General features: G+C 43.1%; 1 protein-coding gene across 3 annotated transcripts; it reads right to left on the reverse strand.

The window, feature by feature from the left end:
- Positions 1-7577: 7577 nt before the first annotated feature.
- RAN (RAN, member RAS oncogene family) lies at positions 7578-15441 on the reverse strand. 3 transcript variants are annotated; one of them, XM_053368991.1, is made up of 7 exons: positions 15238-15441; positions 14201-14249; positions 10674-10758; positions 9821-9946; positions 9148-9335; positions 8077-8247; positions 7578-7977 (listed from the first exon to the last, which is right to left on the reverse strand). In XM_053368991.1, the coding sequence occupies exons 2-7, from the start codon at positions 14237-14239 to the stop codon at positions 7933-7935; spliced, it is 654 nt and encodes a 217-aa protein (XP_053224966.1). In that variant the 5' UTR covers positions 14240-14249; positions 15238-15441; the 3' UTR covers positions 7578-7932. The 3 variants fall into 3 exon arrangements, with proteins under 3 accessions (XP_053224966.1, XP_053224965.1, XP_053224967.1); XM_053368990.1 differs by having other exon boundaries at positions 14201-14252; positions 15238-15440; XM_053368992.1 differs by lacking the exon at positions 15238-15441 and adding an exon at positions 14799-14886 and having other exon boundaries at positions 14201-14252.

The raw sequence follows: 15441 nt of genomic DNA on the forward strand, positions 1-15441 counted from the left end.
AAAGTACTGGAGCCTCAGCTTCAGGATCTGTCCTTCCAGTGAGCACTCAGGGCTGATTTCCTTCAGAATGGAGAGGTTTGATCTTCTTGCAGTCCATGGGACTCTCAAGAGTCTCCTCCAGCACCATAATTCAAAAGCATTAATTCTTCGGCGATCAGCCTTCTTTATGGTCCAGCTCTCACCCTGCTAAGCCACTTCAATAGAGTCTGTAAACAAAAGCTCCACTTGCTGATGGTCCTTTTATTTGTAATGTGGTGCTTTCTTTGCCCTGCTTACATATATCCAGGACAATATATAAGATGTATTTTTAACTTCCTTTGTTTTCGCAGTACAACAGGAAAGGTGACAAAGCATAAAAGGGGCATTAACTCGCTTGAGATGTCGCAGCAAGTGGTTGTGGTTGCAAGTGGATATAATTAAGGAGGAAAGACGTGCAAAGGGAGGGAGGTGGGAACAGAAGAAATATGGCGCAAACAGCTGCCTGCACAGTGTGTTCACACCATTCTGAGAACTGGATTTACAAAGAGAACAATGCAACAGAGGCAATGCTGGTCTTTAGGGGCATAGCTCAGTGGCAGAGCTTCTGCCTTGCATTCAGAAGGTCCCAGGTTCAATCCTCACCATCTCCAGGTAGGGCGGGGAGAGCATCCCTGCCAGAAACTCTGGAGAGCTGTTGCCAGTCAGTGCTGACAATACTGAGCTAGATGGACCAGTACAGTGGTACCTCAGGTTAAGTACTTAATTCGTTCCAGAGGTCCATTCTTAACCTGAAACTGTTCTTAACCTGAAGCACCACTTTAGCCAATGGGGCCTCCTGCTGCTGCCATGCCGCCAGAGCATGATTTCTGTTCTCATCCTGAAGCAAAGTTCTTAACTTGAAGCACTATTTCTGGGTTAGCGGAGTGTGTAGCCTGAAGCGTATGTAACCCGAGGTACCACTGTAGTCTGTTACTGCAGGATGAACACTTCTAGTTAATGTTCTTTTATCTTCTGGTGTGTTTTGAATTTGGCACTGTATTTTTTATTTTAAAAAAAAACACCTTTAAGTGACTTTCAGCAAATTCTAGTAAGCAGCAAATAATGAACAAATAAATATTAAATGCTTCTCCTCCCATTGGAAACAACAGGAGGAACAGAGGACGGCTATTACTTCCTCTCCCTTTTCATTGGATGTTTTAAGCTACCCTGTGCTGCAGCTTAATACAGTTGACATATATAAAAGTTAGGCTAAAAGGCAGATGCGGTTCATCAACTCAAGTTGCAGAGCTTGCATGGGTGCATAGCTCCATCATGTGGGCTCTCAGCACTGTGGGAATATTTCTCTTTTAAAGCTGATCATTTTTCTGCTCTCCATCAGGCCTTGGCTGCAGCAGGCTTTGCTCCAACCAGCTCAGAAATGAGCAATTTTCGCAAGACCACATCGCGCCTGGCCTGCACTGGAGCTGTGACAGGCCTTGTTCAGCCAAGCCCTGCTTGGATCACACATACACACAAAACCCCTGGAAATTGGGGGAAACTGATTGTTTTGAGCTTACAGCAGAGGCGGATAGTTCCAGTAGCCATAAACTGGATCTTTCACTAGCATGTGGCTCCTGGGTGGTTGGCCAAGGGTGCAGTACTTTTTTTCCTACACCCAAAGGTGCTGGATCACACCTCCCTCCGAAGACCTACCCCAGAGCCCAAAGAGGATACAGTCATACCTCGGGTTACAGACACTTCAGGTTGTGTTTTTTCGGGTTATGGACCCGCCGAAACCCAGAAGTACCGGAAAGGGTTACCTCTGGGTTTTGGGGGGGTCACGCATGCACAGTAGCACCGAATCGCAACCTGCACATGCGCAGATGCGCCGCTGCAGATTGTGAATGCTACAGGTTGCGAATGTGCATCCGCACAGCTCATGTTCGCAACCCGAGCATCCACTGTATATCACAGGGGTAGGCAAACTAAGGCCCGGGAGCAGGATGCGGCCCCCCAGGCTCATAAATCCGGCCCATGCAGAGAAGCTGGAACCCACTGCGAAGCCGAGACTCCTGGCAATGGCCACAGAAGGAAGAGGCCAAGCAGCGGTGGCTCTGCCAATCAAACGCTGCACCTGGTTTACCTCAGCACGGCGCGGGGATGTCTCTGCCAATCAAAGGCCACATGCTGGTTTGATTGGCAGAGCCGCCGCCACTCAGCCTCTTCCTCCTGCCCCCGCCGCCCTGGTGCTCCTGTGGGCCAGAGAGCAGAGTGGACGAGCTCGCTCTGCCTACCCGCTTCACGAGAAGCAGAAGCAGTGGTGGTGCAGCCCCTGGGAAGATAAGCGCAGCGCCTTCTTTCTCTAGGCGGGAAGCCCGTTTCGCGCCACCACCGCCCCCTCGGCGAATGAGGCAGGCACAAACCGAGAAGGCGGCTGGGGAGGGACAGTGGACCGGCCCGCTGCGAAAAAATTTGCTGACCCCTGATATATCATGTGAACCAGAGCTGTTTAGGGGCTTGCTCTGCTGATGCATGGCTTTGCCGTGTGTCACCCGATAGCTGGGAGGCTGCAGAGTCCTGCTGCTCCTCTGGCTCACCTGCACTTCTCCAGAGCCCGTAGAGGATATCCCCTTCAGGCTCCAGGGAGGGGCTCCTCATGACCCGGAGGTGCAGCGGGGCTTTGGTGAAGCTAGCCCTACTTCCAGGGCCCAGCTGAGAGGCAAGATTCATTCCCCTCTCTCCTTACAAGTTCTAAGAGTTTGACATAGTTGGGACAAGGGATACTAGTTATCTGCACACGTGCAAAGTTCTGCCTCAGATGGTTGGTGGTGATCACGATTCTGTCTTCACTTGCAATGATAAAAGGAAGAAGCACTCAGGAATTAAACTAAGAGATCCAGAATGACAATACATTTTTGAAACTGCAGAGGTTCAGACGTTTGTGTGCTCTGCAGAGGTGGACATCTCCACTCCAGTATTTTAAGGCCTCTTTTTTGTGAGGAGTTACCTGAATTCCAAGATAATAATCAGAGGTCTTCTCCTTGTGCCCCTCCTGTAGGTGGTGGTGACAAAGGGACAGTCCTTCGCAGTGGTGGTGGGCCATTTCTGGATTCCAACAGTAACCAACATTAACATCTTTTCAGCGCCAGGCAAATGTGTTTCTGTTCTCCCAGGCATATTGAGTACTAGTATCTTTGTAGTACATGGATCTTTTTCTGAAAGACACTGGTGATCGTGCCCAGGTGATGGGTTTTGCAGAGGGGGTATTTACTTATTATGCATAAGTAGTGTATTTAAATTTTAGAATACAAAATACAACTTTAGTTAAGTCACACTGGATTGTATTCAACTAAATTCTACTCTGATTCAGCCCCCTGAAATAAATGGGCATGACTTGGTTTATTCATTTCAGTAGGTCAACTCTATGTAGAATTTAGACTTGGGGATAGTGACAAAATAAATTCTAAAAATCATGGTTAAAGGGCTTTTCTTTACCTGAATGAAGCTCGCTCATGAGTTTCGGTGTGCATTTCTTTGCTGGGAACCAGCTACCAATTGCAGCTTCACTACTGGTGTATACTGAGCAAACACATTGAAATTATTGGATGTGTTCTAAATTGTGTTTGTTTTGTTTTGTTAATCTAATGTTTTGTGTTAGTGTTACGTAGTGTTTTTGTTTTTGTATAGTGTTGTTGAATTTTTTTTCTTTTTTTCTTTTCTTTTATAGTCTTTAAACTGTTACAAATATTATATATATATATATATATATATATATATATATATATATATATTTATAAATAATATTTAGTAACAGTTTAAAGACTATAAAAGAAAATAAAAAACTATATATATATATATATATATATATATATATATATATATATATATACTATATATATATATATATATATACTATATATATATATATATATATACTGAGCAAACACATACAAGCACAACCTTCACACAATAGACCAAAAGGTAAAGGACCCCTGGACGGTTACGGCCAGTCAAAGACTATGGGGTTGTGGTACTCATCTCACTTTCAGGCTGAGGGAGCCGGTTGTCCACAGACAGCTTTCCAGGTCATGTGGCCAGCATGACTATCTCACTTCTGGTGCTAAGGAATACTGTGACGGAAACCAGAGCGCACAGAAACACTGTTTACCTTCCCGCTGCAGCAGTACCTATTTATCTACTTGCACTAGTGTGCTTTTGAACTGCTAGATTGGCAGGAGCTGGGACCAAGCAACGAGAGCTCACCCCGTCACAGAGATTTGAACCGTGACCTTCGATTCAGCAAGCCCAAGAGGCTCAGTGGTTTAGACCACAGTAAACGGTGCTTCCATGCAAACTGGTTTCCGTCAGTGTTCCATTGCATATTTAATATAAAAACTGAGGGCATTTTTCAGTAGAAAGATAGTCATCTTTAAGATGCCTGATCTCGGATTAATCTAACTCCAAGCTGCTACATGGGACTACCTGCTCCCTGCCAAAAAAAAGTTTACATTTTTGCACCTCTCGTTTTCCTACCCCTAGCAACTAGCAATTCTGGATTGCGTTGTTAGCAATTTCACTCCTCCGATGCTGCAGATGAGATTGTTGTAAATCACATGCCTGTCTGGGACAAGCCTGGGAAAGGTAGAATGTCTTATCTCTTCCGCTGCAGGTACTATTACAATGTACTTTCGCTTTTAACACAAATTACTGCCGTTATGAATTGGCACTAGGCTTTATTTTGCCTAACCTAGCCTTTAATTATCATATTATAATTGTTTCATTACCATTTAACACCAATGTTTACATTTCTCTCTGCAAACCCACAGACAGTACACCTTCACTTCATAGCTTACAAAAGTTCATGCCAAAGAAATGTGAGTCCTTCAGGTGCCAGAAGGCTTCTAAAATGGTTTTTCTGGTTCTATTATTGTATGTCCACTTTTAAGGCTTGCAGTCTTTTTGATATACCATTAAACTACAATGGGCACTTCCCCCTATATACACAAAAACCTAAGGCTGTCATTGAACAGTCACCGTAGGAGGATTTGTAGTGCCGTATCTTTTGCAGGAAGCTAGGGCAGGGAAGGAAAAGATTCTGAAATGGCAGCTTTCAACAAGAGCGGAGGTTTGAATTAAGCAAGACCCAGAACTGTGAGGATATGAGACAGGTCCAGAGAGATGAGAGAATATGGGAGGGGCTTGAAGCTGTGAGGATATATGCACCCCCCAAAAAAAAAAATTACAGTACCATCCCACATTGTATTTCATTTCTGATACCATGTGTTGCCTTCAACATGAAGTTCCTAATTCAAAGAACTTTAGAAAGTATGTTTTATTCACAAGCAAACAGTCATGTAAGTACATTCACCTACTGAAGTTCAACCTTCTCTAGCTGAACAAGCAGACAGGCCTGCTCTTAATTCTAGTCATCTTAAAAGATATATATAGAAGCATGGGGAGGGGTGAGCAAAGGGGGCTGTAGAATAGGGCAAGGCATGTAAATGGTGGTGACCTATGTGCAAGGGGAAATTGAAAAGGGTCTAAGCAGAAGGGTAGAGGCGGAAAGGGGGGCAAAGTGAAAATGGGACTGCAAAGGGGGTTGCAAAAGAGGAGGCGGCATGGGAATGGAGTTGAGAGCAAGGGCGTGAAAGGGTCTGAACAGGAGAGGTGGATTCACTAATTGGGCAGGTGAAAAGGGTGCTTAGCAGTTGCAACATGTTGGATCAGGAAGATGCAGGTTACCATGTAGGTGGTTTGTGTGCAAAGGGGTGCACAAAAGGAGAGTTGTGACATAGGGGAGGTGCTTTTAAACCAGTTGCAGTGGGGCTGTGAAACAGAAGTTTCAGAAATGGGAGTTGGGGAGGTAAAAAGCAAAAGTAGTTGCATGGAGTGGGAAGGGAAAGATCTAGTGGGTTAATATGGTAGGGGGTGGCAAACAGAGGCACAGCCCCTAGCATCCCAGTATTTTTGTTAAAGCAAACCTACTCTTATCAAAGGCTACAAGCCAGAAAGAAGACTTCCTCATTTGTTGAAGTCCAAGGATTTAGTTACAATTTCTTCCACAACATTTCAATAGATCTGTTTTAAGTTGAATTTCTTAGGATCTGGGCCAACTGACAGAACCTCTCCCATTCTAAGATTGTGCCTAAGATTGTCCGGAGGTAAGATTTTGGCAGCTTGGAAGGCTATAGCTTATTTAGTAGCAACTACAGCACTAAAACCCTGCACCACACCAATTGTGGGAACAGAGTATGGCTGAGATGCAAGAGTAGAGCTACTCTAATTACTCAACATGACTAAGATAGGTCCATTAATTTCAATGGATCTACTTCGAATAAGGTACCGTATTTTTTGCTCTATAAGACTCCCTTTTTCCCTCCTAAAAAGTAAGGGGAAATGTGTGTGCGTCTTATGGAGCGAATGCAGGCTGCGCAGCTATCCCAGAAGCCAGAACAGCAAGAGGGATTGCTGCTTTCACTGTGCAGCGATCCCTCTTGCTGTTCTGGCTTCTGAGATTCAGAATATTTTTTTTCTTGTTTTCCTCCTCCAAAAACTAGGTGCGTCTTGTGGTCTGGTGCGTCTTATTGAGCGAAAAATACGGTAGGTTGGTTGAATACTTTCTGTTGAAACTCCCTAGCTCAAGAACTGATATTATCCACACCATGTACTTTGCAATCACATTAATGTACAACCAGAGTATTTAGTCTTCTGAGACTCTTGCAGTGTTCATTCTACATGCTCTCCTTTTACTGTACTTATTGCCAATATAGGATCTCACTCATTACATGGTTTATAAAAATTTAAGAGCCTAAACACTGGTGTTTCCTTTTTCCAGCGTTTCTCCTTCCCATGACTTCTCTTGCTTTGGGCCCAGCCTCACCAGCACAGAAACAAAGTAGCTAGCAAAACACCATGGACATTTGAAAAATTGCAAATAGCTTCTATGCAGGGAGGAATTTTATTCAGAAGTGAGCTGCTAGAGAGGTAAGCCTTTTGCTCACCTGACACAACTCTATGACCTGGAAAGCAAACTTCCATAGGCACTTAGTGTCTGAAGAGAAGCTTCCATATACACTGTGGCGGAGTAAATTGTTACCACCCCACCTTCCCAGCACACAACAATGAAAACTGCCCACACACTACACAACTGGTTAACACGCACAGCACTTTATGATGCTTTAGTATTACACTTTATTTGGCCAGCCTCTCCTAACTTGTACAAAGGAAAGTGAACTGGAATAAAGTCCCATAAAACTTGCTTTCAGTTAATTTGCTAAAAAATATATAGTACAGTATTGCCTATCTGCAGCCCAGTGCGGGAAACAGATGTGCAAGTGACGAAACTGTTTCCTACTGCATGCCTTTACAGTGCTATGGACAAATCTCCAAAAGGCAGACCTAACTGATTAGGTCCAATGCTGCAATTTCAATTCAACCCCAACACAATCCAATTGTCTTAAATCAAAGTACGGCAGCTTTTCCAGAATGCGAATTTACTCTGACTGCTAGCCAGAGCACTTGGCCTCTTTAGGGTTAAAAGTGTTTTTACTCTGCCCCAATTTGGTTGAAGCTTTGAGGACTCTGAATAACTATTCTTAAATTCATGAAGAGTCACTTGCTTGGATATTTGAAATACAACTTTATTATGGTCTAAAGAAAAAGGAATGGGAATGACAGTAACAAACAAGATTTACCACTGAATACTGTGATGCGACTGCAGCAGTCAGATTCGAAACTCAAAATGGGGAGTAAATTGCAGTCCAAAACAGCTAAATATGCAGGTCCAAAATGAAGGAATTTTTTTTAACTGCCACATTCACTCCAAAGCCCATTCTCTCTTTCAGCATTTCAAAGATTAAAGCACATGTTCTGCTCAGCTAGAATAATAAAGTGGCAAACACGCTGCACCACTGACATCACAGGACAGTTGCCTATAAAACTAGACTTCTGACGCTGGGCTCCAGCTTCACTCCCTCACAGATCATCATCTTCATCTGGCAGTGCAGTGGTCTGAGCAATCTGGAATGGGGGGGTGGGGAGACGGAAAACAAGTTTAGTAACATTCAATGGCAACAACAAGCAGATCACGATCTCAAGTCCTTTTATGAGCTCATTTACCTGTAAATCTTGCTCATACTGTGCTGCCAATGCTGGATCCATAACGACCTCTGGTGGTGCAAGAGCAGGCATGGCAACGAATTCCAAGTTGGGATCTCCAATTAGCTTTCTTGCCAGCCAAAGAAAGGGTTTCTCAAAATTATAGTTACTCTTGGCTGAGATATCGTAGTACTGGAGGAAAAGAGAGATTATGCATTTAGAAACAAACCAGAGGGGAATCAGTGCCCATATGTTGTTGCAGAAACAAAGTTCTGCAGCAGCTGAAAGCACAAACTGTTTAACTGTGGAACAAGCCTGCAGATTCATGAAGAGTTTTCCTCAATGGGCAAATAAGCCCAATGATTTCTCTCCCACTACAAGGTGGAAAATTAACATTGCATAGAACCTCAGAAGACTTGTGCACTATCACCACTAGGCCTGGGTTTGAGGGCCAGAGTGTAATGGCACTTTCACCTGGCGGCATATCGTGGATGTGCCTGCCTGCACCTGACTCCCTCTGCTGCCAGCGCCTGGCACACATAGGCTGTAGCTTGTTCCTACCTCTGCTTTTCAACATGGTGATGTACCACTGTATCATAATGTTTGACTGGCGATACATCACAATGATGAAAAGCTGACATAGCTCAGCCCTAATTACCACTTAATTCCATTCTGAATGTTGCAGCCCTCTTGCAGACATTCATGTATGGTACAATGCTTTTAGTCCCAATGATATTCTGTGTCCATGTGGTACAATTTCCATCTAGTCATATCTGTTTGCATAAACATACACCCAGCTGTGGAGTCTTGAGATGTCCTTGATGCAACTAGTTGACAAAAGTAGAATTATCTTCCAATGAACCTTCCTTTAACATAGCCTTTTACATACTTATCATCAGAAAGAATTTAGAAGTAGACTTCATTATCTAAACTTTTCTAAAGCAAGCAGCTGAGAAATGTAATGTGAACTAAGAAACCAAAATTACAGAGGACGTGGCTCCTTTACTTCTTCCCAAAACAACTGACACACCACCCTACTGCTTTTGTCTTCCCATCTTAACTATTATCTTTAGCAAGAGAACTTTCTCTTACCTGCAGGTTCTTCTTCCTGTGAAAGACAATCGACTTTGCTTTGACTTTCCTGTCCTTGATATCCACTTTGTTGCCACACAAAACTATGGGGATATTCTCACACACCCGTACCAGATCTCTATGCCAGTTGGGTACGTTCTTGTATGTAACTCTTGATGTTACATCAAACATTATGATGGCACATTGAGCTAAAAAGTTGAAACGATTTGTAGTTAATTAACAGTGATCAAACTCACATAATGTACAGCTATCCAAACTCAAAATCTACTATTTTATACATGCTCCTTTAACAGACCCGCCAACCCTTGATGTGTTACCTCAAAAACTAATCTTAGCAGCTGTATTTTTATGATTAAAGAGCCCACAACCCAACATTTCAAAATAAGGCATGAAGATGGCAAAGAAACACTGCTTAAGTTGATTTAGTTACTTTCTGATGTCTTCCAATGAAAGTCCTGCACAACTGTGATAATCTAAAACATGTTTAACACATTGGTGCAGACCAAGCCTTCACAAGCAGCTGCCAGTGATTACATTGGCAGATGCCCTTCAAAAAGCCAAATTAAAACTAGAGGTTGCTGCAATTAAATTACAGACATTTCACACTCTGGTCAGGTAGCAAAAATGTGCTTTGAGCAGTTAATCAGTCAAAATAGCTGTACAGACAACTTACCTTGGATGTAGTAGCCATCTCGCAGACCTCCAAATTTCTCCTGTCCAGCTGTGTCCCATACATTAAATTTAATAGGACCTCTGTTAGTGTGGAACACCAGAGGATGAACTTCAACACCCAGAGTAGCTGCAATTACATAAAATCTCTGTTGGAACATTGCATGTATAAGTGTAGAATATGAGTGCATATTCTAATTGAAATATTGACCTGTAGGCTATCAGCAAGTGTGACAAAACATGAGGAAAATATGATCCTTCACTTACATAAGAGTTATTCACCTTCATCCGTTTAATAAGACTGACCATCATAAACCACTTGCCCAAAACAATGGGATGTTTTTTATCTTGTCAACAAAAGATCTAAGATGCCTGTGATGCTGACTTTAAAGGCCTCCATTTAAATAAGGGATGGAGAAACCTGAGGTTCTCCAGAAGTTGCTGGGCTCTACCTCCAGGCTGGGGCTGATGCAACTTGCAGTCCAGTATTAGGTTCATCAGCCCTGATCTACAGCTTCACATTTTTCATTGCATGATCAGGTACATTCTTTTCCCTAGAACCAATTTATTTTGCCTACCGCCCTCCCCTCTTCCAACATCAATCAGCTGACAAAGGAGAAAAATCCAATTGTGTTACAAATTCAGATGCCCCCTTAACTTATAGTGTTAAGTCACACAACTGTAAATACTCAAAAAAACTTGTAATTACAAAAAACACATTACTACTTTATTTTACTGAAATCTACTTTGCAAAAAAAGCGACCAAAGTTATTTTACATAAGTAAAAGGTACATAGGTAAAGGATTACATATCACTAATATAGCAGCATAATAGAATAAGGAAGACATTTGACATACCTACATACTTCTTCTCAAATTCACCAGTCAAGTGACGTTTTACAAATGTTGTTTTACCAGTACCACCGTCACCAACCAAAACAAGCTGTTGAAATACAAATTTAAAGAATTCAAGATACTTTTGTACTGCAACTACTTCCTAGGTTAACTTCTACCAACAATGGAAGGATTTCTCCAACTAGACAGGTATAGAGGTTAAGAGTTTTAGGCCAGGGCTGGGGAAATCCTAGTTCAAATTCCCACATAGCCATGAAGTTAACTGGCTGGCCTTAGGCCAGTAATTCTCTCACAACCTAACTTTCCACAAAGGATTGTTGTGGAGGGTGGGGGTAATTAGGGGGAACCAAATATGGCACCTTGAGCTACTAGAAATAAAGAATGTAAAACAAATGTATCAAGTACTGGGTTTAAGATAGCTAAATTACATTAAACCACTTTAAAACTCAAATACACTGCATCAACTGCAGCCAAGAGCTTATTTCATTTCATTATTAAATTTATATACTGCCCTTCATTCTAAGATCAGTGGTATACAACAGAAAGATTCAAAATGAAAACACAAAATACATAACATAGTAACAAAAAAACCCCAATAACCTCCTTTCCACAAACACATTTAAAAAGTCATAGATTGTTTTTATCAGTCAAAGGCCTGGCTGAAGAAGAACATTTTCTTTTTCTTTTCTTATTTTTTTTATTGAATTGTTATGCAAATATAAATGAAACAAAGTATGAAAACATTTCAATTGAATACAAAAAAAGAAAAGAAACAGAAAAAAGAGGGGAAAAAAGACAAAGAAAACAGAGCAAACGCAAAAAGTAAGAACATAAGTATAATACAATGTAACTTTAATAGACAGCCCAGAATGTCATTTCTCTACCAAGATGCTGGCCCTTATGGGGTGAATCTCTTTTTAATCATACTTTTGGGGGTTTTTTTACTTCCATTGACCTCATGGTGGTTCATTTCTTATAACTAAAGCAATTTCTCTGTATTTCAATATATTCCTCATCTTGGTATAAGGAAACATTTTACTTACAGGTTTATTCTAAACACAACCAAATCTTGGTTGTTGAACCCTGACTCAATAGGTAGGTATTTAGGCATTACCATTCCTTCTGCACTATTTTATTTGACTTGTTCCTTAAGGCTTCAGTCAACTTAGCAAGTTCCAAGTACTCGCTCAGCTTCTGTAGCCAATCTTCTCTAGTTGGTATATGGCCACCCTTCCAGTACTTGGCTATTAGTACCCTAGCCGCCGTCAGTGAATAGAAAAATAATTTTATTCTTTCTTTTGGGATATTGTCAGTTAGAATCCCAAGAAGGAATGATTCTGGGTTTTTGTGAAATGTGATTTTTAGTAATTCTTTCGTTTCCTCGTAGATTGTGTCCCAGAATTTTTTCATTTTTGGGCACGACCACCACATATGAAAGGTTCCCACATTTTCATTTGGTACCTAAAGATATGTAAGTAAAGCACCAAGCGAGCCTCCTGGGGAGAGCATTCCACAAGCAGGCAGCCCCTGTAGAAAAGGCCCATTCTCACATTGCCACCTAGTCCAGGTCAGTTCTTATTGGGAGATGTGGTCCTTGAGGTATTGTGGTCCTGAGCCGTTTAAGGCTTTATAGGTTAATCCCACAAAACATCTACACACTGGCACATGTCCATTCTACCAGACTTTATAGGACTAATTCAGAGTAAGTGGCATATAGCTGCCATGTAAAATGTTCATAACCATAACCAACGCCACTTCAACCAGGCTTAAAATCTATAACCTACCCATCTTCAAGATGACTAGAAAACCGAACAGATGACAAAATGTTCTTTTTGCACATTGCCTGGGATAGAAGAGGAAGGTAATACCATAGGTGCTGGCCCTCTAGGATTTAATTCAGAGGAAAATGTACATGGCTTACATTCAGCCTAGTGCCTATATACTGCATAGATTAATTGGACTAGTAGAGGATTAAAAATTAATTTACACTTTTAAGCATCTATCTATGGGAGTATGCAAAAATTACGAAGGGTGATAAATAATTTTAACCTAAAGAATTTTTAGCCAATGTGACTGGGCAGACCACTTAAGGATTTTCTGCCTGCTGTAACAATTGTCATACTGTGCTAGGTGTTGTATGGTTTTTAATTGTATTTTGAAAACACACCATGTACCACCTGAACAAAGCTCAGAGACCACTAATAATTGATAGATCAGAATTTGGGAACTTCTGCTCTAGAGCAAATTAGGGGGCACTGGGGGGAGAAGTAGGAGAGTCCTTTCAGGTCTACTTGTTATTGCTCAACGATGGAAGGAAACTTCTAAAATACTGTACCAAGAGAGGCTTGGGTTAATAACACCTGGAATTTTGCTCTATCAGAACACCTCACAAATCATCAGTGACTAATCAAAGGTATCTCCAAAAAAAGATACCTTTGACATGTGGTCTCACTTTTTCTCTTTTACTGAAGTACAGCATATTTTAACGCCACCATCATTACAGAGGTGTCTGTGAAGGGGATATATTGATTGAAAATATATTGTAACATTCGAATAAATGTGGGTTTTGGGGGGGGGGTTGAAAAAAGTCTACTTGTGAGGTGTTGGGTGTCCACACTTTTTCCAAGATGTGAAATGTAGTGATCTGTACAAATTTGTACAATCACTTCCCTGACTGAGCTATTAATCCAACCAAAAGGCAAGATAGTACTTCATGCATCTGAGACTATATTGCCCTTAGATCTCTACTTTTAAAGGCTTACAGATAACTCAGCTGTAGAAGCGTAAGTGGAAAGTAGTTTTTTTAATTGAACATGTGACGTTAGAAAGAAATTGCACAAGTTACACATTATGCCACAAAAAGCACTGAAGGAAGCACAGGAATTGCTATTGAAAGCATACAACACAATTTACTGTATATGGCTCACTTTAAAATGCAAAAAAATATAAAAAGTCCCAAATATCCATAACTCTGTCTACCTATTTAAATATGTCCCCACATTTTAATTGGTAACTTAATCAAATTGTAATTTGTACAGCCCTGGCAGAAAAGTTGCGCATCAAGTCTTCTCTTGAATAAATGATGTAATCAAAACCTATGGAAACAAAGAAGACAGACACCCAAGCCTCCAATCCTATACACACTTAAATGAGAGTTAAATCCAAATGAACTTAATGGACCTTTTTCTAAGTAAGCATGCAGAATTGCATCTCCCACATGTCCGATCCCAAACAAACCTAGGAGACTTTTAAGATTTACAAGGTCCATTTTGTTCTTATCGACCTTAAGCAAGCAGCTCTCAGAAGCCTTCTCAACAGAGGAGTGGGTTTTAAAGAAAACAAATAATCCTAACAAAACGGCCCACCATGGTTACAAGACGTGTAGCTTAACGAACATCCTTGTGGGTTTTAACATCAGCCTAACAAAGGAAGCTCCCAAGCTAGTATCCAGGCGTTTTAAAGAAGTGGTTTCTTTTAAAGAGAAAGCAAGAAAATAAGGGAAGTGTGGGTGTCCCGGCCTCGCTCCTTACCTTAAACTGCACTTGCGGTTCTCCCTGCGGGGCGGCCATGCTGCTGCGTCTACTGAGAGAGAGAGAAAGGCCCGATTGAGGTTAAAAAGGAAAAGAAGAAAAAAAACTCCCGTGCTGCGCTCATCTGCCCACGCCGCCCAAAAGGCGCGTGGCTCGCTCTCCATCCGGGTCAGGGAGGAAGCAGTAAATGGCGGCCAAGGGGTTTTTTTGTGTGTGTGTGTGCGCGCGCGCGTTTCTTTCCCCGCCCTCCATGCTCTCTCTCTCACCCCCCCATCCCCCCCTAGGATGGCTCAGCAGAATTGATAAACTGCATTAAATGGGGGGGGGGAGTTGCTAATGGCGTGGGCAGGCAGAGAGGAAACAAAATTTTAGAATATAATCCAAGACCCCCCCAAAAAAAAACATATCCAAGGACTTCCACCTTTTATCCATTTTATACGTTCCCAAACCAGCATGCATCATATATGCGCACAAATAAGGATTTAACACGGAAGGAATGGGGGGGCCTCCCTCTCGTTTCTCCCCCTCCCCCCGCGCGACGACCCTCCCATCATCTCTCTCCCCCCCCCTCCCGGAATCCCCGTCCCCGCGCACTCACTCGCGCCCTCGAGCCGGTGGGAGGGGGCGGAATGCGGTTCTCTCTCTCTCTCTCTCTCCCTCAACGGCCTCCCCTCCAAACCGCCGTTCCGCGCCTCGCCTCCCGACTAACGGCGCGAGGAGGGGAAGGGACCGCGAGGGATTGTGACGCGGGCGCGCGACGGAGCGCGTGCGTCCGCGTCCCCGCCGCCGTTCCCCTCCCCCCCCCCACGCCGTCGCCGCATCCCGACCCCTCCCCTCCCCCCACCGCCGGCGTGAGGTAAATCCTGGGCCTCTCTCCTCAGGAATCACGCGAGGAGGCCCGAGAGCTTCGAAGGCCTCAAAGGCCGCTGCCTCGGGGAGGCCTCCTTGCCGTCGCCGCGGAGAGGCCGCCGCTTCGTTCCTCATCTCTCTCTCTCTCTCTCTCTCTCCCCTCCACCCCCTTAACCGCCGTCCATTACCTTCTCGATGCGTCTCTCCGCTCTTTCTCTCCCGCCGCCTCCTCCTCTGGTTTCTTTCTTCCTTTCCGTGTGTGTGTGTGTGTGTTTAAACTGGGCGGGCGGCTGAGGAAGAAGATGGCGGAAGCGCGGCGGTTCAAATAGCCGTAAAAAGAACGAGGCAAAGGCGGGCTCGGCTCTCTGGGTGGGTTGGGAAAGGCGGGAGGG

The sequence above is a fragment of the Podarcis raffonei genome, chromosome 16 (assembly GCF_027172205.1).
Source record: "Podarcis raffonei isolate rPodRaf1 chromosome 16, rPodRaf1.pri, whole genome shotgun sequence".
Lineage (NCBI taxonomy): Eukaryota > Metazoa > Chordata > Lepidosauria > Squamata > Lacertidae > Podarcis > Podarcis raffonei.

What these genes read in the sequence shown, in the direction of transcription:
- RAN (XM_053368991.1), bottom strand. Translation starts at nt 14,239, where the DNA reads ATGGCCGCCCCGCAGGGAGAACCGCAAGTGCAGTTTAAG. An exon ending in AGATGGCTACTACATCCAAG is followed by an intron (nt 9,336 to 9,820) that starts GTAAGTTGTCTG and finishes TCAACTTTTTAG; the next exon opens with CTCAATGTGCCATCATAATG. An exon ending in AGTATGAGCAAGATTTACAG is followed by an intron (nt 7,978 to 8,076) that starts GTAAATGAGCTC and finishes CCCCCATTCCAG; the next exon opens with ATTGCTCAGACCACTGCACT.